This window comes from Parambassis ranga, chromosome 17 (assembly GCF_900634625.1).
Source record: "Parambassis ranga chromosome 17, fParRan2.1, whole genome shotgun sequence".
Lineage (NCBI taxonomy): Eukaryota > Metazoa > Chordata > Actinopteri > Ambassidae > Parambassis > Parambassis ranga.
Genome location: NC_041037.1, coordinates 8,219,385 through 8,242,970, shown reverse-complemented (window position 1 = coordinate 8,242,970; position 23,586 = coordinate 8,219,385). Strand labels below are relative to the sequence as shown.

The following is a 23,586-nucleotide window of genomic DNA, read 5'->3' as shown; positions in this document are numbered from 1 at the left end:
CCTTTATTTTCCATATACCGTGTATATTCTTTTATAGATGAGTCTTTATTCTAAAGCAAGGATTTATTTAAAGCACTTGTTACAAGACATATTTGAAACTATATTCTGCTATGGACTTACAATGAGGTGACAATGCAGCTCATGTCTGCCCCCTAGTGGACTCATTATGACTGCTGGTATCTATATGAAATCTCACTTCCAATCAAACACCAGTTTGTCTTATATATAGGCTTATCTACAATCTGAAGAAGGTCTTTATAACTGGTTCAGATGTTGCCACTGCTGCAATAAACTTACACAATGCTAAGGGAGTAGGTGTCAAATTTATGAATTCCTAGGCAGGTGAATAAAGTTTGTAATACAAATATATCAGAAACAAAGTAAAAAGACATCGTAAAAAAAAGCTGTTATTAAAAATGGCACATTTATTGCTACATCACTGTTATATACACAACAGTTCTCAATATCTACTTTATATATAAAAAATAGGAAACTGGAGGCACTTTGAGGACAAACAGTTGCCTACAAAGATGCTGTCCCCAAACATGAATGAAGACAGATAGATCTGTAGCAGGACATCTGTTAACAAAAAATATCAGGTGCATGTTGTGATAGAGGGTTACTGTAGATGTATCATTCATGTACAGAAATAAAAGTCTTCAGTAATGATTTTTAAGATAAAAAAGAGAGACCTTATTTTTACTGGGGAAAGTATAGCAACTAACAAAAAATGTTATTTTGGGGCAAGAAAATTACAAATACAAAATACATATCAGAATCAGCGTACAATGATAAAGCTGATAAGGACATTTTGTATAGCTGTATCAATGCACATGCCAGATTTTACCTAAATCAGAACATAAATGATTTTTCTAAGTACAGTTTTCAGCATCAAAGTTGTAGGCCAGGTTTTTAGTCAGCTTACATCTCATGACAAACACACACACACACATTGAAGCGGCCGGTGTCACAGAGTGTAATTCTTCATTTAGACGTTACTGAAGTATACATGATTTTTTTTATACATCTGTATTATATATTAAAAAAAAAGGTACAACCTACAAATCCTTAAATGCAACATCATCCACCCTATAGCAGAGAAGTGTGCAGGCACTGGTGAGTAACCCTTATCAAAACTCCCAAAGTCAGGAAAATGACCAAGGCCACCCTTTATGTTGATTCAACTTATGCTTCATATCAAAATGAAACCGTGAATTATGTTGCAGATTGTGCAGACCGTCCCCCCGAACCCTTCCTTAAAACTAATCAAGCAGCTCATCAGAGATGTGGATCAAGGATCAGGGAGGAGAGGGGGGAAGGCACAAGAAAATCTTTCAATTAATTTCACAAACTCCAGAACATTCCAATTACAACTGGCCTGATGGGTTTATGTTCCTTAAAAATATCACAACATGTGATGTTACAGCCAGATCAGTTTGTCATTTCTAACTTTTGTACACACCTGGCACCAAGTAAAAAAAAAAACACACCTCACTTTGTTCCTGGAATCTAAATTGAGTCGTCTTACATTTTAACAATGTAAACAAAACAAAAAAGCACATTCCAAATGATAAAAACAAAACAACTATCTTACAGAGTACAAAATAAAATAGAAAACAATGATAAATCAATTCTACAAAAGGAAGATCCTTATAACAGGCTCCACAATTGTTCTTAGGGGGAAGGAGGACAAAAATAAGTCAAAACAACAAATGCTCAACACAGAGCAACCAAACAAGTCAGTCAATAGCAACAGAGTAAATTCTCCAAAAGATAGCAGTAACACTCATGATCCCTTTTAATACTCAGTATTTTTCCCCCTTCTCGCAAAATGTGTTTAACCACTATACAAACTGCTCTGAGATTTGTTTTCAGTACGTTCTCCACACTGTAACAGCGTCTGTAAATTTGATTTGATGTGTGCAGGCTGCCCCTGGGTTTGTGCTGCTCACACTGAGAGCAGCTAACTTCATCATGGTGAGTCCAACGGCAGCCCTGCAGAGGGAGGGTCAGGATGTCAGCATGCATGTTTGATCTCTGTGGATTGATCCAGCGTTCGTCTCTCTCTCCAGCCGTCTTTCCATTCCACTTGCATGGCAGTGACAATAACAGATGTACAGGACTTTAAAGAGATAAGACTCTGGGATCCACATTTAATTATTCAGTGACTGTGGCACCTTGCAGCCTTTGCAAGAAATTTAACAAATTACCAGCATATCAAAAAGTGTCAGCTCCCTGACTGCCCAGTCATTGGCCAAACTCTGTACTTCAGTCATCACATGATGAATATTAGGGCCGTTTTAGACAACATTAAACAGGTTTTGTTCAATCACCTCTCTTTTCTTTGTGAAGAATGTAAGACCGAATATTTTGAAGGGAATGCCAATAATTATCCAACATTACAAATCCTAACCTGCTCATGAGAGCAATTGTTCCAAAAAGTGTCATTTGATCCAAAAGAGTTTTGCTCCCGACATGTAAAGCAACTTTAAAAAAAAGTCTTACAAAAACACGGTCTCCATGCCAGAGTCCACTGTTCAATATGCTGTTGTGTAAAGATCAATAAATCTTCTCTTTTCATCAGTGTGCTTGTTATACTTGTGTTCATCAGGAATGTGGCCACCTGCTTTGACAGTAATGAGGTGTGTGCGTGTGTGTTGACACACACTGAGATGCATGACAATGATAGATTAAGGCCACGTGTTCTATGGGCTGTACAATCAACAGGAACTGGAAGAGAAAGGAGAAAAAGAAATTAACATCTTTACACAAAACAAGATTAACACAATGTCATGTCCATCCAGGAGTCACAAACCCAACTGTAGACTGACCTGAGTATTACATATGGCTCACAGAGTTGTGTCCATCACCTCCCAGAGTAGGGTGACCCCCACCAAGCTGCATCTGGGGGTCCACGCCTGACACTTTCTCCTCCTCTCTCCTCTTGAGGCAGGCAGCCTTTGGGTTCAAATTACGTTCTAAAAAAAAGATATATAAATCAAAACGTTTTAAGGGCTCAAAAAGGCCTTAAGAATGATAAAGTAAGCTGAAGTTTGACTAAACAGTAGGAGTAAAAAAAAGATAAGGGAAAAGCAAGACAGAGAAGGGAAAGGAGGACGAGAGGTCCTGGTGTTTGGCAGGAAAGCAGGGGTATTCTTCCTCAATGTTCTCCCATTCTTCTCCTTTCTTAATTGCAAAGAAAATGCTTGCAGGAACAAAATTAAAAATGTTTTCCAATGAGCAAATTTTGTCCAGTTATGATAAAGACAGATGTCTGGTTGTCAGCATGGACAAGATGGTATTGTATTGGCTGACCTACCTCGCACCTGCTTCTCCAGGCCCAGTATGACCTGGACTGCCTGTTGCAGGATGACCAGCTTGGTCTGGGCCTTGTCGCTCTGCAGGTGGACCTGACACATCCTGCCCAACTCTTTGAAGGCCTCGTTTATGTCGCGAACACGCACTCTCTCTCTAGCATTGTTAGCTAGGCGGCGGTCACGCTCCCTCTGCTCTTTCTCCTCTGCAGACAGGTTCTCATCGCTCACCGAAACAAGGCTGCAGCCAGGAGAAAGGGTTGGAAGGGCTGGTTAACAAACCCAAATCACAACCCTCACTGAACCTAGCCTAGATGATCTCATTTAACTACAGCTCCCTATACCACTGTATTTAACCTAGTACTTCTTCCTGAAATAATTTTTCTGTGAGAAGATCTCAGTGGAGCAGGACTTTGTTGCGGGAGATGAAGACATTAAATAAATTACTGCAAAAAGACTGGCAGTCTTCTCATTCAGTCAAATTTTAGTGTTGGGTTGAGGAAACTCAACACTGAAGGATTTCAAACCAAGACTCGATCAACTTCAACAAGCAACCTTTTTGGTCATTTGGGTACAGGATGGAAGTTGAGGGGATTTGGTGACTGTTCATCAGAACAAGAGGAGTAATTACAAGTGAGACAAAAGGGGAGAAAGAGAGTGAGGAAGTAACACCCTCTGCCAGAGCGACAAAGAAAGCTAACAGGAGAGACTGAAGACTTTATGTTAAATACATCAGCAATAAGAGATGTATTTAACTGAACGTGAAGCAGAGGAGGAAGACACTGTTACCATCTGTAAAAGGACACTAAAAAAGAGGATGGGGGTGAATGGCAAAAATGGAAAGGTGTACTTGAACAGGGCAGAAAAAAACAAAAGGGTTTGATACATGCAGCACAAAGACACCACTACTAACAGGGGGCAGGTTAATACTCAGGACAACAAAAGCCCAGCTTTGAGGCTATAAAGCACAGTATGAGCAGAAAGTTTCAAAATACATAAAAATGATAAATGAACCTAAAACTAAAAAGACGTCATAGTTTAATAAAAGCAAAACAGGGCAAAAAAGGTGTTAATTCAGACAAACATGTAAGCATGTACTCAGTAGAAACAGGTAGCCAGTAAGTGACGCAACACATAGAACAAACAGCAGTCCTATGTGTTACCAGAAAACAAGATAAGGTGGACAATGGGCATGTAATACAGTAGCCACACAGCTTTAGTTCCAAATCTCATGTCCTTGCTTTTGGACCATTTCAGGACAGGCTTTAAGAAGTATAATGTTTAAAATTACCCACACAACACATAATTGTAAGTGGAGCAAAATAAACCATTACTAATAATCATGTCATCTACAAAACATTAACAGCTGGACATGGTCTAAGTTGGAAAGTAAAGCCATGTGGGAATTTTATTTTGTAAAGAGGCCCTTCCCCTCCACTTCCTTCCTCCCTTGACACCCACTGACCTCGAACTTGCTGCTCCAGGTTGAGTATAATATTAACAGCCTGTTGCAGTATGATCAGTTTGGTTTGTGGTTTGTCATTGGTGACATGGAGCTGACACATGCGGCCCAGCTCCTTAAAAGCCTCGTTGATATCCCGCACGCGTAGACGCTCGCGGGCGTTGTTTGCCAACCTCCGCTCTTTCTCCCGCTGAACCTTTATCTCCACTGGTAGATCTTCATTGTCATCATCATTCTCATCATCCAGACTAGTGAGGTGTCAATGACAGATGAGGAGGGAAGGAGAAAACAGTATGGGTACAGTTCACTGGATGCATTCTTTTCAAATTTGGTAAAGAAGACGTGGATACTATCGCCATCTACTGTTTAGTGTATATCTAAACAAGTCTAAAACTACAATAACTAAAACTACAATAAAATAGTCTACTTTTCCAATTTCTACATCCAATACACTGTATATTCATATACTAGTTCATTGCAAATACTGTCTAACTGTTTCCTGACACACACACACACTGTATAAGTGCAGTGAAGTCTCACTCATTCCTAAATATATGGTTTAAAAAGATTTTGGACACCTTGTTCGTAGGCGGGCCTTCATGTCTTTTTTCTCATCCTCCGACTTGTCTGTAAGGGAGCAGTTCTCATCGTCCTCCCTCTCCTCTTGTTTGATGGCAGCTGCACTGGAGCGATTCACACTACCTGGCAGGCCTGCACACAGAAACAATGTTAATGAGCGATGACAGAATAAAGTATACATAAGTACTAATAATTACTACAGAAGATGAATGTAAAACCTGTAAAGCCCTCAGACTGTGTGCTCGGCTGGACAGATGCAGAGCCAAGGTGACCATGCAAATGTCCTCCACTAGAGGGCAGACCAACAGAGTCCTCATGGTGGCTAGACACCTTTAGGGCAACAATTGATTAGACATCAGTATCAGTACAACAGCAGCGGAACAGGTTTCCCACATTAACTCTTTTACTTTAACTTAAAAGACAGCAATCTGAACTTTTAACTCTCACCAATCCAGGCAGACGACTGGCCAGTCCAAGTGAAGCACTGCTGAAAGCTGGTGGTAACCCTAAGCTAGATGAGAGTAGACTGTGTATTTCAGCAAGTCCAGGCCCCCCATGTCCACTGGCGTGACGCTGAAGAACATTAATGGCTTCATCTAGACGGTCCTCCATTTTATTTTGCTATGTGGAATAAACAACAGTAAATGATGAGACAAGGCGACGACTCAGATCTTACATATCTAAAATAAAAGCAGTAAAAATTGACTCACCAGAGACTGAATTCCACCCTCAAAGTTGGGTGAAGGTGTGGCCTGGCCAGAGGACCGAGTCCACTGGGATGCAGAGCCTTGGGAAAAAACCAGATGCAAGATTTATGAAGATAAATATTTACAGTAGTCTGCCAATAGAAAAAATGTTTCAGATGAAACTAATATTTTATATTAAGTGACAAAGTCAGTAACAAGATACAAGGTGATCATCTTGCAACAGCATCTTTCACGGGCAAAAAATTTTTTTAGGACATGCAGTCCACGGCCTTCTGCAGAGGCACAAACAATGGGCACTGTCCAGGACTGGAGCCACAGCAAGTCACACACAAGACACATGACATATCAAGCAGAAAATCCTTTCCACCGATATCCAGCTCATCCATCAAAACCCACCCAGACCCACTATAGTCCAGGCCAAATAGGAGGCCAACAAAAAAAAAAGAATTTCCTTCAATGAGGAAACACAGCCAAACTCACAGCAAGTGCTCTGGACTGATAAGTCAGGAACTAAAGTATACGGCTCTAAAACAAGTTGTTCACCAAGAGTTTCTGCAGGCAATAATGAACAAATGGAAAAAGCTCCTCATGGATTCAAGATGAACAAGATGAAAATCAAGATTCCGTAAATGGAGCATGAAAACAACCCCAAACAAGAGTCTTAATGTGAAATTGAATTTTGACAGCAAATGTAGCTGTTGTCTGAAATGCATGATGAGCTCACACATGGACTCAGAGCGATGCAGAGACAAATAGGGAAGTGACCCCACCCTCTTTTTATTTTTACTGTATTTTCCCTTCCTCTCTCATAAGTTATATTTGGCTGGTGTGTGTCTGTGTGTGTGTGAAAGATCAAGTGAAGGTTAAGCTGTGAATATATCATATGACTACACCTACAGTACATGTAGAAAAAAAATTAATGTAATTTCAAAACTGCTAAAAAGTAAAAAAACAAAAACAAACAAACAAATGTAAGTACAATAAATGTAAGCCTGAATGATACATTTCTTACAAATAACATACTTCCAGATCTGATGACCTAAATGTCAAGATAGTCTTGCATGCCAAACTTATCTCCGTATTATGTTTGTCAAGTGCCAGTATAAGAAAAATGTCTGAGGTGACAGAACTCATACACATAGTTGGGAAAAAAACCCGCTCAAACACACAAAGAAAAAAAAAACATTTTCTACAACTGCTATAGAGTAAAACCAGTTTCAAATTTAAATTCTAATTCGTACATGTATTCCACAGCTGAGTTCAACAGGCAACAGCACAAACACATTGTGCGCCTATTAAAAACATTACGTAATAATTCCACTTTTAACTCAATAGATGGAGCTCCATTGTCACTTCAAGCCATTCAGGCTTAGTCAGAATAAAAACAATACACGTTTCAGTGATGTTATCGCCTCCTTACCAGAAAACACAGGAAAGACCCTCTGTTGAACAAACAAAACCACAAAACAGCCAGCTGACCTTGAGGCCTCTGGAAAAAATGCACCCATTCACTCACCTGATACAGCCTGAGGAGAGCCAGAGGGAGTAGACGGGGATGGAGGGAAAGCGTTACTGTTTGGGTCTGAAGGATAGATCTTGACAAAGAATGTTTTTTTTTTACTTTCATGAAAACCAAAAAATTAATTTATTTTAGTAAACAAACACTTTCATAATACACAGAGAATAGATATTTGTGAATATGTATTGTATTGCTACTTACAGATGCAAGGGCTTTTCCAATTTCATCACCTGAACTCCCAGGTACTGCACCTCGAGAGGCTTAAAAAGGGGGAAACATTTTTTTAGCTTATTTTTTTGGCTATGTAACAAGACATATGTAGCATATTTCTTAAGAAAAGGAGCACACATTAAGGAATTTACCCATAATAGTTTCAGTGCCAGCAATTGGAGGTGTGTGGCTGTGGACTCCAAAGCTGCTGGAGCTAGAGTGGAAGCCAGTGGGATGAGCCCCGTTCACTTCACTGCCATGCAGGGGGTAGTTTTGGGGAGATAGAGGCAGTGGCTGCCGTTTCTTTGGAGCAAAGAAATCCATCAATTAAAAACAATCCAGCAAGAGCCCTCAATAATGCTGCAGTTAACAACTGTCAACCACTGGGTGTGAAGGCCCACCATTCTGTCCTGGGGGTTAATGGCAGTAAATGGACCTTGCTGGCTCAGATGGGGGGAGTTGCCCAGTATGGCAGAATAACCTGGCTGAACCATCGACCCAGCAGAGCTCCATGGATCGGAGGGCGGGTGGAGGCCTTCTGTCAGGGGGCATCCAAAGAAGAAGGGGGGGGGGCAAGAAGGGCGAGGGATAACCAGCCACAGGGGATAAAGACAATGAAGGCCACATATGAGACATGTCACATTACTGTGATGACTTCATTCAGCCGTGATGCACCATTCAGTACCACAGGGTATTTACTGGCAAACAACTATGGCAGCTATGGTTTATCTTGACTTGCATAACAATGCAGCAGACAACTAATTTCACAGCTGTTATAAAGGGAATTTCCAGTTATGATTACATAGACAGGTATGTTTTACCCTTACATGAATTGAGACTAAACAAAAAGTGTGCTGGACAGGGTGAACTTTTCAACTCAACACAATAAGTAAGGAAACATTGTGAGTTCAACTGACCTTGCATGTAGAATGGCGGTGGGTAGACGCTTCCTCCCTTGGAGGCTGGGTAGCCAGCATTGTCTCGGTTAAAATCCTCTCCTGAGGCTGGTGCATAAACCTACACATGAACACATAAAAGAATTAGGGCATGAGCTAGTTGCAAGCTGCAAAAAATAAAACTCTGTAAACGAGCCTTTATATGGATAGAGTACACACACACACACACACGTCTGAAAAATGTAAGTTGAGGTTGGATAGATGTTAGAAAGTCCAATTCCACAGCTTAAATAAACAAACCTAAAATATACTAAATGTTTTTTTTTCTAGATCAATTGTTTAATTTATTTCAAGGCTTAAAGTTAAATTAAGTTAAGAGCATGACTGTGTAGTGTACAATTAGGCAGGCCCTGGCTCAGCCAAGATGGCAACCACCAGAACCTGGTACAGATCATGTTTCTGCTTTGTTTTTGTTTTTTTAAGCGGTATGTGTCTATAATCATGGAATGAAGCCTGCAGTATGTAGCCTATGCTCATGAAAAAAGCAGGATAGCATTGACTTTGCAATAGTGCTTCTTTTTAATAGACTTAAACTGGTGTTAGTACTGCTTGAATTGAGACAGGTGTCATTTGTGATGAAAAGGGCATTGATTTGATTAATTTTACAAATACAAAAAAGGGGAGCACCAGAAAAGGAACAACAATCAACGTGTGTCAGGTTTATATCACTTCCAAACAGAACCAAAACACATATTTGAGTAAAGAAGAACCATTTACTCTGGGAGTGAATGCAGACCAAAGCTACATGTTAGTGGGCCTTAGTGGGTTTTAGAAGGCCTGAGTGAAGTCTTTTAAACAAACAAACAAAATCAGATAGCAACTTAAACAGTTCCAGCTGATTAAACACAGTTCACCTAGAGGGTGGAATTTATATTTACTATCTGGTTTTATTACTTAATTGAATAAACAGAAAATTGCAACATTTCTGCAGACATGTGCAGCACAGTATCTATTAAATGTGCTTTCAATGAGTTTTCCACATGGTCCAGAATGGTTTGCAGAAACATAATTTGATCTTTTTAACAAAATAAGATGTGGCCATATAATGGAAGCTGCAGTTGGATCTGGTTCATGTTAGAATGGTATAAAGAAACCAATGTTCTGAACCACCACTTCTTTCTCAATCAAGGCTATTCTAGATGAAAATCAAGTATCAAACCAAGTCTGAAAAACTCCTAATCCAAATGGACTGAAGTTTTCTTGTGTAATATGATTAAACTGAGAAAGAGGAGAGGAAAAAGAGGGGAGAAGAGAAGAGGGAATGGAGAGATGCACTCCTAATTACTGAACCATCTGCCGAATCCTGGATGGCAGCCAACTCCACTGGCAGCTGGGATAGAGGGATGGGGGAGGGCTGTTGTTCATGGTGGTGGTGAAGGGGGGAAAGAGAGGTGGGTGTAGTGGGAGAAGGGGGGGAGAATGAGGAAATAGGGTGCCCAGAGAGCAAGAGTGGGAGGAAAAAGAGAAGTAAGAACCATCAAACCCCAGCATGAATTCTCTTTAGTGACGAGTATACTTGGCAGAAGGAAAAAAATGTGACCATAAAGTAAAGGGACCACAAATACAACACACTATAAATACATACTGCAAATGAGTGACTGGGTGAATGAGTTGCCTTTTTTTTTACTTTGGTGGTGCAGATGCACAGCTGTAAGAGCTGGAAGTCCTGTATTGCAGCTATTATACAGCTCTGCAGGCTGTAAGGAGAGGCTTTGGATGCCGAAAGGAATGTGAAAGGGGGTGTAAAACGTGAAAAGGTGGGCTCCCGTGGAATGAATGTAAAGGCTAGGATACAGTATAGCACAAGGCTGAAAAATTAATACTTACAGAGGAGGGCAGTCCAGGGGGCACCTTCCTGATCTTTTTTGGATGGGATTCTGCAGGGAGGAAGACAGGAGTTGATCAGGCTGTTATTCAATGTTTTTCCACATTGAGATATCACTTTCTCTTACTAAGAAGTGAGATTTGTCAGACACTTTATACTGGAGAAGTCATGGCAAGCTTAAATATAAACAAACATGAACAAAATACTTTCTGAATGAAATTTATTTGAAACACTGTGCCTCAAACGATTCTTACCAGTGGGGTCTTGTGAGGGTCTCCTGCGAGGGTTGCTCCCTTCATAAGAGGAATAAAACATAGAGTTTGGCTTAACGCCAGATGGGGAGAGGGCATCAGGACTCGGCATGGCTATCTCACTGGGCATAAAGCCCGGCTATGAAAAGATTAAGAAAAAAATTAAGACACAATCTCGTATAGTGAAACAAGAGAGGACAGGGGAAGTAATGATACGGAAAATAAAACTGCCTGAGGGACACAATTCCTCTGGAGAAGCAGTAAAAAAGAGGACATGACAGTCAGAATACATCCCTTCAAATTGATTTACCTGTGTTCCAAATGGGTATGCTCCTCTTTCAGCCTTCCCTGTTAGGAGAGAGGATTCATGTCATGATTGTGAAAATTGGACTTTTATGTTATTATAAGGTCACAATCAGGTCAATCCCTTTTCTTCATTTTGGTACCTCCCATCTGCCGCATGTGTGCATATGATGTGTGGTGTTTATGGCTGTGGACAGCACAAAAACGACAAATTGGACTATTATAACTGTGTTTAGTGGCAATTGTGCCCAACCTCTGCCCCCCATCCCCTGACAGTTTAACAGAGAGCTACAGGCCACTGTGATCCCAGGGGAGAGCCATGTTTGTGCATGGGTGCCCTTAACACCCCCCCTCCACCCCTCCCATGCTGAACACACAAACTGCAACACACAAACAAACCCCTCCTCCACATCCTTCCTGATTGCCCTACTCCCTTCATCCAATAATGTGGTTTGCCCTAAACGGGTACATGAGTGTCTAACCACGCAAACAAACAACTCATTGTTCTGATTCAGTCACACTGTCTATTGAAATAAACTTGTGCATTTCAGTCAGCATATTCTTCCACCAATATGTCCTAATATTAGAAATGCTGCCCCCAAATTTCTCCAATTCTCTGTGGTTTGTAACAAAAGAAAAAAAATGAAAAATTTAATCCCACTTACCAACAACCCCCGATCCAAATATGGGGGCAGAGGCCATGCCCTCTTGCTCACTGTAAAGGCCTTCTTCTGCATAACCCTGAAGAAAAGAAAATGCAAAGGAATGAGGACTATGACCACATACACATATATAAACAAACATCAAAGCAAATATGTAAGTAAATACACCTTTGTGTGTTCACGTGAATGGGTCAATAAAGATTACTCAACTTGGATCTGAGGATGTGGATTAGACCTAGTTTTAATTTGGTCTGACACAGCTTGGAGTTTGGAGATAAAAGAAATCTACAATATACTACAAACATAGGGAAAAATCACTACTAGTATAAATTACAAAACATTTAAATATTTCTCTCAAACTGACACATCTGTCCAGTGTATGGTTCCCTCAAAAAAACATTTCCATCATTCCTTTAACAGAGGTAACAATTGTTGTAAAAGTCCCTGAGTGTAAATAGCGCCACAATAAAGAGCAAAGAACAAATACTGTCAAGCATGGGAAGCATGTGACGCCATTATAACAAAAGTATCACACACGTATGAACTGAGGGAACTGAAAGCTTACCAAACACATATGAATCTAATATTTCCACTCATGTGTTCACACTGTTCCATACACTGTTTTCTACTGGTGCTTTTTAACCCTTTGTGCTATCTTTTTTTGCAGTTGTGTAATGCTGTTATAAATAAAAAGTATGCCTGTGGATACAACTGCACAGATCTGCAACCAATGTGTGACAAAACCATCTGGGTTGTCAGTGAAAGTACCTCAATTCCAATTGTCTGTAAAAGTCAACATATAGAATAACACTGGGATTGGCCTGGATTGGAAATCAGTTGTTATTGCAGAGGGGTCAGAGCATAGACTCTTCCAATTAGTGTGGTTCCAAGACTAAACAAGTGTGTGATCATCCAAACTTACGAGTTTAACATAACCAGGTTCAATTAAGTAAGTGAGAATTAATCGTACCCTTCCCTGATTGAACGATGGAGTGTTCCGTTCACCAGGTCCCCAGGGAGTAGACCCGCTCCTTTCCTCTATACCTGCAGGACAAAGAATTAGGTTAGGCGTATTAGCCACTAAATGACAAACACATTCTTAACAGGGATTCACACATTGGTTTTGCAATAAATGTCTAACTGGATATATTGATGACCTGCTTTGATACAGGTTTTCAGGCTGCTCAAAGTAAACTCCATTGAAAAGCCTCACTTCACAGCTCACACAGAGACAGCATAGTGACAGTGCTGTCACATAGCGTGGATATGAGCTGTAGGAAGTTTGAATAATTAACACCCAGTATGTGGCTCCCAGAATCATCCTCGACATTCTTCCTTCTCCCACTCCAGTCCTTTACATTTTCCATGGCAACAGTCATTCATAGACCATCTATTTCGCTCACATTTGGCCTACACCTTTGCCTTAACACAGACTGAAGGTCTCAATCTCACAAAACTGATATGAGTTATTTCTGGCCAGTGCACTGCCACTTTAAGGGAGGTGAATGTGTTTGAAAGGAGTGATTTTAAGGATTGGTGAAGCAGAAATTCCTGCCTGTCCCCTTTCTCTCAATCTCCTCTCATACTGCATCACAGTATCTCTGGGGGAAAGCTGAAGCTTAATTGCATGCTGATTTGCATAATTGTGCATATTAATGAAGCCCTGCTTTATGAATATTCATATTTTTTGTTTTGTTGTCTAATTAAAAAGCGGAGTAGGAAGGGGGGTGGAGGCGGGCTAGAATCATGACAGGATCAGCAGTAGAACAGAATGATGGGTCCACAGCACTGAGAGCTGCTAGATTGCCGTGACAACTGTGATCTATACACACGACACCAGCAGAATAAGAGATGAAGGAGACAATGTCTTGTACCCTCTCTATGGCTGACTGTCAATCTTCACGTCAATCAAAGATGATAAAGAAAATGCATGCAACATTTGTTTCTGCTGTAAGTCATCAGTGCTCAACCTCCACATTCAAATGTTCTGCATTCATAACATCATGGACAAAACAGCAGGCAGAAAAAGACCTAAATGGTTCTAATCTACTTATTTTTATATTCTAAAAGTCAGTTGCAGTGTCAATACTGAGTAATAAAATTGAAGTTTCATTGACCACACACTTACATACTTAATACCACCATGTAATCAGAATCATGCAGCATATCAAAGCGCTCGCTAATTAGCAAGACATGACCATGTGGCATTTTCCCTTGTTGGGAGGATTGTTAGACAGAAAAAAATAAAAAAATAAAGAACGACCATGATTCAAAACCACCTCCACAAGCACTCACGTATAAGAATAAATGAAATTTTTCCAGGCACTCAGATGGGTACACAATAATTTTGGAAATACCTTCAGCAATAATAGAAGTATTCATGTAAACACTCAGACCTGAAGAAACTGTACTAAAGGATCATTATGTTTTAAAGGTAGAAAGTGGAATATATCTTGAAATAAGATATATAACTGAATGAATTACTGCAAATTAATTCACGTTCTAATTAAGTGTTATATAATAATGACAATAATTATTATAATAATCAATGCCTGTGTTCTCATCTTATTTTATTAATGGAATAATGGAACCCCCTAATCACACAAATACTATATTGTGGCTATAGTTTGGTAAGGAAGACATGCACAGTGATGTTCTGAGTGACTGCTGAAATTATAAATACTCTGCTTTAAATGGAAAGTCATTGAAATGACTTCACTATAACGATCACCGGGCTCCCACTAGCGCTGATAAATTTCTGGCATCTTTCATGCCATCATTCCACAAAGGGCCTAAAACTCATCCTAGCAGCAACTCACTTGTTTCCAGAAACTGTCAGACATGACGAAATTTTCAATTGAATTGGTAGACATTTATAGCTTCAAGTGAGATGTCTTGTCATCTAATGTAGACATATATTTGTGTATACTCCTTACTAGTTTTTGCTAAGGTTCTTTGGCCAACGTGTAGTTCATAATGTGGTTTAACATAATTCTAAATACATTTTTAATGCTTTGGCAACACAAGTATATAAACAAAATCATCATTTAGACACAATCAACTGTCTTAACACATTTAGAAGCACAACAAGAGTTTAAAAATCATGACAACAACATATGTAGTGCATGATTCAGAGAAAATAAAGAAAAGGGTAAGTAACATCAGACAAATTCTCTGGAGAACCCCAATGCACCTCTCCTACCAGCATGCTACGCCCCTTTAAGCATGGCCAGGCTATAATTACACAGGAAGAGATACTGGAAACAGACAGCCAGCCTGAGTCATAAGCTTCATGAGCAAAGCCAAGGCACATACATTGACCAAACTTGCAGACATGTCTTCATTTTTACAGGAACACTGCCCCAGGCTCCTATAACTGAGTGCGCCATTTGTCTACACAACTTCTTCCTTCCCTTGGCAAAGTGAGTCACACAGACACAAAGCCTGATGTCAGATTAAAATCTCAAGAGAGTGAACACTGTTAATGAAATACTGAACAATGTACATAACACAGGCTGGATTGTTTTAACCTGTGAGTCACTGCAGACTCACAACACAATGTGTCCAAACTCACTCGCATAAAAACAGCTTCAATTATATTTGTATGTTCTCTGACACAAGGTAAATTACATACATTTTGACAATGATATGTACCAGAACTGTCCATATTCAAGGCAGTACACTTGTAACTTAACATCACTTTATCTCTGAGATTCACATCTGTTTGGAAAATGGAACATTTCATGCAAATGTGTATCTCCTCCTTCTGCAAAACCAAAAGTTTAAAAATACATCTAATTTTTTTCAGTTTCCAGTGAACAAAAAATGAAAGTGTACTCTGAAAAATAACAGTAAAAGAGACTGAACAGACACAGGACTAGAGCAGAGATATTATCATTACTCTAGCCTCCAAAAGGGAGGTTCCCCACAGACATAAATGCTAAACCTCCACGTACCCCAAACCTCAACCATACTGGGGGGAAAAAGGCAACTAACTGACTCTATAAGGAAAACATCTGGCAGCTGCTCCACTACTCGATGGGATAGTTTAACAATTTAGGAAAGAGTTTTTCTGTGAAGTAGTAAAAAGTAAAGATCTTTCAACATTCACAGATATGACAAGGACAAACAAGAGGGTTACGTACCATGTATTGATAAACAGTATCTACAATCTATCTACCAGGTGGTTCAATAAACATAGTTGGTACCATAGTAGTGGTTGGGTACTACACTCGGTGCCGATCGCAGGGAACCTGACTACATTTATCCAAGTCACAAGACACACTGGAACTAATTCATTTGAAAGCTGCAAACCACCGTCTTTACTTGTCTGTATAATAAAGAACAAACCAAGTCAAGCTTGTTACTTTAAAAGCTTTCAAAGTGATTTTTTTTCCTCTATCTAACATTGATGTTCAGCTCACAACACAGGTCTAGTTACTGCACATTGAGAGTAGCAGAAATCTCCTTTATCTGTGGAGTTAGGGGTGGGCGATATGGCAAAAATTTTATATCACGATTCTTTAATGATAAAATCACGATCTCGATTTTATCACGATTTGTTTTTACATTGACACTAATTTGCATGTTTCTGTGTAAATGACGTCACCTCTGTCACCTCTCAAAAACTATCAGTAGATTTTAAAGGCAAACAACAACTCTGATAATGTGCACTCAGTGTAATAAACATGAAAATTTAAATAATGTACAGAACAAAATTAAGTTTTATTTCAAATAGGTTAAAAAGAAGACTGATGTAATTCTGTAAAGTATTATTCAACAGTCATTTAAACAGACTGAAGTGTGCCTCCTAAGGTTAAACAATAAATACAGTATTGAGACTTAAGTAACTCTTAAAGTTCAATGTGATTTAGAACAAATGATCAAACTTTAATGGGAATCATATCTAAGGACAAACGGAGCTGCTGCCGTCACCTCTGTCCACCGTTTACTAGAGTCCTCATATGGAGCCTCTTCATCAAATGCCTGCATTATTGTTTTGGTGACGTCATTAGCTGTTGCCTCTGTCTGCATCTGATGTACACACACACACACACACACACACACAGGTGCTGACGGCACAACAGCAGCGAACCTGAATATAACGAGCTGGAAATGTTCAGGTGGGTGTACAGGTGGCGCGTACGCGCTCGTAGCATTATAATAGACGCGGCCCTTCCACTGCGAGACACGTCGCGCGCACACACACACACACACACACACACACAGGCTTAGAAGACGCGCCGCTGCTGCCGGCAGAAACAGCACCGAACATAATGGTGGAGTTCATTTTAGGGACCAGTTCCTCCGTTCTCTTTTCGTTTTCAGCCGTAGCTTCCTAACAGTGAGGCTGTCATTGGTTGGTCGTGTTCACATTAAGCGCGCTGAGAGTTGGACGAGTGAAAAAAACTCATGCGTCTGCGCGAACATAGAACTGCAATTAATAGAAGGTGCTCTATGGACGATAAAACGATCTGTCCGTTCTGGTAGATCGCCGATACGTTCAAATCCTTCACGATCATTTATCGTCAAATCGCACAGCCCTATGTGGAGTGAACAAAAATAAGCAACTGTATGTCCAAGAACAGATTAACTAATATCTATCCAAGTCAGATTCACAGATTCCTTACTAGAAACCTGCATTCTCTCTCTTTTTTCAACATCATCATTTTGCAAAAAGTGTGGCCAAATTCACAAAGAATATATTGATAATATAGATGGACACAGTTGGATATTGACACAGAGAGGGTAGTCTTCTGTTGTCTAAAATGAAGAAAAGTTATTAAAAATTAATCTGAAACCTAAAATTGACAAACATTTTTTGGGTTCCCTAAGAACAATACTCTGAGCAGCCGTTGGATTGATAACATCTACGTGTCGCTTTTGTAAGCACACAGCTTGCCATGACAAAAGAACAAGTAAGTGGCCCTCAAGTGAATAGATGAAATAGAGCCCCCTATACCCCACCCAGCCACTGAATGCCTTCTCTTTCATCTTAGCGCTGAATATCCTGTTTCGTTTCTATTGCCGGCTGAAAGACCTACTGCACTTCTACAAATAAAGGGTGATTTCTGTAGGGCAAGTGGATTAGGTAGTATTAGTAGTATTATCAGTAGTAGCAGACATTGACAGATATACATTTTTTACAGCATTGCAAAGGGACTATAACCACTGCCAAATAAAGAAAACCGTTCTCCGGATCTTGAGCTACAAACATGTCTTAAACTGACAGTAAGGGTTGGGCTGGTAAAGTTGATGATGAGGATGGATAATAGCTCTAGGTGAAAATGAGTTATGTGAAGGGGAAAAGTAGGGTGCGAGATTGTGGGGCAAGGGAATACACTTTTTCACAGCGTAAGCAGAGGAGATTAATTGAGCTGTTCCCACCAAACCCCCCCACCCTCTGCTTTTGTCCTTAAATGATTGAATGGCAACAGCTGAGAAAGTGAGGGAAGGGACACCTGCGAGGCGAGGATGAGGAAGTGTAAGGGAGATGATGGTTGAGGTGCATAACATAAAATTACCTTGCAATGTTTCCTAAAGGTTCTCTACAATAATCTGTGAGCTGAGAGCCACTTCGTGGGAAGAAGAGGCCACAACAGGAACAACTTCCTGTTTCATTACAATTCAACACAACTTGTGAGTGAATATGGGGTATGAGGACTGGAAGAAGACCAGCACTGACTTATTTTACTAAGATATTGGAGGAAACTTAAAAAAATACCACAAATACATACAAAATAAACACAAGCTTTAAGAATAAATAGGTTTCTTATTTAATAGGCAGAGATGTAACAAAGAGAAAACAAAACAAACTGAGTTAACAGATCATATGGCTCAAGTGGGTAAATGAAAAAGGATTTTGTCTTACCTGAACCTCCAAACTGACTGCTCCCAAGAGTAGTCGGCCGGTTCTTACCATTCGAAACGGGTGGCTCAAACATCTGAAATGAGAGAAAAGAAAATGTAAACAAACACCTGGAAGCCAAGTAAGACTTAACTGAGCGACATACTCCTCATTTGGGCAAAAATTAAGAATGATTAGAAGCTAAATCAAAAATATTCTGTTTATCCAAAACCTACAAACGGGATTAAGAAACTTAGTAGATTTTAAGTAAATGTGGCACAACAACTACAACAACCTTGGAAATAAGTGGCTGATGTTCGCACTGTAATCCTAATCCAACCATGGATTCCATTCACTCACTGTTCAACCTAGTTGACAACTGTTCAGAAGTGCTAAAATAATTTGCCATTCTGTAGGTATACTGGACAAGTTTGAGCAATCTTCAGAGAAATCTTACCGCGCTAAAATCCAGCAAGTCGCTGAGCTCCTTGTCTGTTTCCACTGCAGCCATTCTCTGCTGCTGTTCACTTGGCCCTTTCAGTCTCAGCAAGTGACTACAAGCAGAGGTAAGGACAGTATGAGTTTATGTTCCTTGTTGGTATGATGATTAACTATTCTGACTAACAAAAAGATACCACACGTTTCATTATTTTGTTTCTGATAACGTGACAAATTGCTGAAAAGTACTAGTGTTTTTGACAATAGATAATGAATACTGAATAGGATGGTATGGTCAAAAATAAATATAATGTCCAAACAGACAAAAGAAGGCCATGTTTATTCCACTCACCTCAAGTGATAGAAAATGTTTAATTTTATTAATTATTATTTTCATCATTTATTAATCTTTATTTTTTAAATTACTACTTTAATCATTCCTAACGGTTATGATGGTAGTTTCAATAAAGAAACAGTAACAACAGAATGACAAAAAATAAGAGAAACAGCTGAATTTACTGCTACAGCCTTTCAGGAAATACTACAATCAACAAAATCTTAACCTGCACCACAAAATCCGTATAATACCAATTTCTGCCACAACATATTAGCATTGTTTCAAGAAGGTGGCGAAGAAACAATAGCTTTTTTTATACAACAGTGATCAAGTGCATTTGGTGAACAATGTTATGCAGGCTCAGGTGATGGTTCAACAAACGATACAGAATACTGTTACCGAATAGGTTACAGTGTGTTTACATCATTATCACACCACATCTAATGTGGGTGACCATGGTTAAGCCACAGGCCACACTGAACTGGATGTCAGTCAAGCCCTGGGCCCCATCTGCTCCCTCCACTTCAAAAAACCAACTTCCACTAACAGCTCTCCTCACTTTAATATACACAACACAACAGGCTGGCCTCTAAAAGGTATATGATCACCATGGCACACAGGAAACTGTTGTCCATATGAAAAAAAGGACCATTTCTTTACAGGGGTTGGGAAACAAGCAGCAAAAACACGTTGCAATAAAACAATAGCAGTGAGTATCTAGTAAAAATACTGAAATAATGTTGGGATTAGCATAATGTCACATATATTGATTATATTAAGAATGATGACAAAAAACACTATATATCTTTCTGTTAGTGCCGGTCAGGGAAACTGGGAAACTGAGCCAAAGTGGTGTTTGAGATGAGGCAAATGATGTCTTCGGGCAAGCCTGAAGCTCAGGACCAGTTTAGGAGATTTCTTGAAATAATAGTTTCTTAAAATGCGCAGCTATATTACATTAAATTATATTATTCATGTATATAGACCATTACTTTTACCAGTGACACTCCTGTAAACAGTATTACCATGATAAAGCCAGCTTTAAAAAAAAACTACAAGTACTTTACAAACGAAGTTTATTCCAATCTAAAAGGCATGAAAGGATGTAAACATTGGAAAAACATTGGCAAAACGGCTGTTAGTAACACAACTGACCAGCAACGAGAAAAGTGCAGTCACCTTTAAAAAAGAAAGCAAGAAAGAAACGGTATCTTGTCTTAGCAGTTCATAATCTAGCAATTTCTGTCTCTCTGTGAGCTGAGGTCAAAATGGGGGATAAGTGCTTAGCCCCTCCTAACAAATGGAAGTTGCATACGCTTGTCTTGAGCACCCCCACCTTTGGCCTGCACATTAGGAGAGAACTTTTACGGCAAAAAAAAAGCCTTACAACAACTCATTATTAGCGTAGAATAAAATATGCAGCCTGTTATCATTAGTCTGTGTTTTAATAGCTCACAGGCGGGTTTAAAACTATGCGGGACGTTTAAAAGGACCTTAAAAAAAACCTGTTGCCTGCCCTCACGTCGAGCAGGATGATGAAAACAAAGAGTCGGGCCACTAAAGTTTCAGCTGGGTGGTCAAAACGCGACAAAACGAAAAGAAAGGCCAGCAAATAATTAACAAAAAAGTGTGGGACTGGAAAGTAGGCCTACGACGTTTCGTTAAACACAATAAATACAAATAATGTAAAAATTACGCATTGGCCTATTATTATTGATAATAAAATAACTGCACCATACAGTAGTTTAGATGTATTTCAGAGTGGTACAGTACAGTAAACGCTCAGAAAGATGTGTAAAATATAAAGATTTCATCCGCAGCCCGCACTAATATAAAATGCGTTTAAACGTGTGTCCGTAAAGGCAACATACTATAACAGCAAAATCCCGGGGGAGCTAACTCAGTCTGGTATTATGCTAATGTGTTGTAACGTTGTAGCCCATTCAGGTGAACAAAGAAGTGTTTCCTATGACACACACCACTAATACTCAGTATTAACACTACAAGCTCACTCAGGCCGTACGGACGAAAATCCAAGACCCCGCTTTTCCCGGCGGTGGTACTCGGAACAACTTGAACGATGCGCTAAAACTAAATTATTACTCCGTTAACACCGTGACCAACAACTTCTGTCTGACGTGCGTGTTGCTTGTTATAAATGCGTGTTTGTCCACATTACCTGGACTTAATGATGTGGCATCCAACTGGGAGAAATAAACGGCAGGAGTAGAGAGAAAAACTAAGTTAGGGATAGAATCCTTCCCCCCGTGGTCCGGACTGTGGGCTTGATGAAGATGAGGAAAGACGATATGAACCGCTCCTCGCTCGCCTCGTCTCTGTGTTGTCTTCGTCACGAAGCTGAAAACGCGTCTTTCACACGAACCATAACTCTTATTTTTCTTCGTTTCCTTATTGTTAGAGAAACTGTAACCATTTCATTTTCCAAGTAGACATTTTAACAGCCTCCACATTGTCGGTTCCAATGGAATATCACTCCGCAGCGCAGCCTAGGGGAGGACATGGACGCTGAGACATAAGCGGTGTCCAATTTCAGCTGAAACGAACAAACAGAGGTGAGCAGGTTTCGACAGCCCGCGTATTGACGCCGCGATTATCAAAAATACCGCAAAGTGTCACCGTGTTGTAGCTGAAAACAGAACGCAAAACGAACGGAGTGACGATTTGTAGGGATCTATGTTAACTGGCGGATGAAGACAAGCACAGCGGAAAGCCCAACAGACCAGACGACCAGAAGATGGAACGATAATATCACCAGGAGGACCAATCAGATGCGCCGAAAATTTGATTGACATGTAGGACGCCCAAATATGTTTCTGCATCCACCTCGAGGGCAGTCTCAGTTTGCGAATGGCTTTTCTTGCATTTTAATTTGGTTCTTAAAGACTGCCTGAGAAACCAAGAAAAAAACCCAGTGAGAGGAGAGTGTCTGTGATCACTCATGCTAAACAAGATTGTAATAAAGTTTTTTTATTTACACACACACATCATGGCTTGACCTTGGTATAAATTAATCCATAAATCAATTACACTCAAGCTAATGACAATAACACAATAATGAATATCTAAACACAATCAAAATGTTTAATACAGCATAGCACAATGCTATACAAGCATCCCTGAAAAATACTTAGTGTCATTCAACATTTAGTTTAATATTTATAAAACATATAATCCATTAAGTGTGTTCTCAATCTATATATTTTTTTTGCAAACAAATGATTTTACAAAATTCTATAGCAGATAACTCAAAATACTTACAGTGTGATCTTTTCTCAAACAATATGGATGTTTAACTCACACAAATGGCCAGTTTAGTGTTTTCATAGCTGGTAGCTCTAGGTGGTTATGTAAAACCACCCTGCAGTCATAAGTTAGTATTTGCTTTGAGACTTTCTAGAGAAAACCTCAACTGGTTCGAGTAAAAACAACCTAGGTAACATCTGTGCTGGCCTTTACGAGAAAACCCAACCATCCACTTTGTGGTTCAATAAACACATGCACACAAACACACATGCAGAGCATGCAGTGTGCACATACAGCTCTAGCACACACCTGTATGTAACTAGAAGTGCAGTGATTATCACATTATCAGTTTTAGAGCTACATTACAATTAAAAGTTTGAAATGTAGCATAAATATGAAGCTTCCAACTGCTACAACTTCGTTTATTTCTACACCTTCCTATGAGGTTGAACAATATACCACAAAGTTGTTTGCATAGCCACAGGAATAAGACATCTACGCTCAGCTCTAGATTTCTGCAACAGGGTATACGTAGCATTCAGTAAGTGGGAGCACATCAACCTCATTATGACAAAACTAGTTTCATGTCACAGATTCAGTGTGACGCTCCTACAGTACACCTGGGGAAAGGTGGCACATGTATTCGCATGGAAGCGATCATATCACTGCTCTACACAAAACATCAAACACTGTTTGGTTGGTTGCCTTTTGAAAAGTAGGACAAGCAGGGCTGAGGCAAAACAGCATCAAGGTTCTATGGTAAGGTGAAAAGACACACACACAAAAGAAATGTCTATATTTAGAGTGGAACTCCATGATCCTCAGACCAAAGTGCGTACCCTCTTCTACACCCACTCTTTCCTGGGCTCTCTCTTCTCTTATACACATAAGCTTTGTAAATGGGTTACCCCC

At 39.7% G+C, this 23,586-nt stretch overlaps 1 protein-coding gene across 3 annotated transcripts; it reads right to left on the bottom strand.

Annotated features, from left to right (window-relative positions):
- Positions 1-403: 403 nt before the first annotated feature.
- On the bottom strand, positions 404-22,148 carry tcf3a (transcription factor 3a). Of its 3 annotated transcripts, none has more exons than XM_028427178.1 (20): positions 21,590-22,148; positions 19,093-19,189; positions 18,660-18,732; positions 12,759-12,832; positions 11,792-11,867; positions 11,134-11,171; positions 10,827-10,962; positions 10,575-10,624; positions 8,709-8,808; positions 8,193-8,329; positions 7,944-8,094; positions 7,783-7,841; positions 7,579-7,657; positions 6,066-6,142; positions 5,803-5,976; positions 5,574-5,685; positions 5,355-5,487; positions 4,780-5,024; positions 2,832-2,978; positions 404-2,730 (listed from the first exon to the last, which is right to left on the bottom strand). In XM_028427178.1, the coding sequence occupies exons 2-19, from the start codon at positions 19,144-19,146 to the stop codon at positions 2,839-2,841; spliced, it is 1,908 nt and encodes a 635-aa protein (XP_028282979.1). In that variant the 5' UTR covers positions 19,147-19,189; positions 21,590-22,148; the 3' UTR covers positions 404-2,730; positions 2,832-2,838. The 3 variants fall into 3 exon arrangements, with proteins under 3 accessions (XP_028282979.1, XP_028282980.1, XP_028282981.1); XM_028427179.1 differs by lacking the exon at positions 4,780-5,024 and adding an exon at positions 3,320-3,555; XM_028427180.1 differs by lacking the exon at positions 19,093-19,189.
- Positions 22,149-23,586: the final 1,438 nt, after the last annotated feature.

Coding starts and splice junctions, on each gene's coding strand:
- tcf3a (XM_028427178.1), bottom strand. CDS start 19,146: ATGGCTGCAGTGGAAACAGACAAGGAGCTCAGCGACTTGCTGGATTTT. Junction 11,172..11,791: donor ATTTGGATCGGGGGTTGTTG/GTAAGTGGGATT, acceptor CTCTCCTAACAG/GGAAGGCTGAAAGAGGAGCA. Junction 5,977..6,065: donor AGGGTGGAATTCAGTCTCTG/GTGAGTCAATTT, acceptor TATTCCACATAG/CAAAATAAAATGGAGGACCG.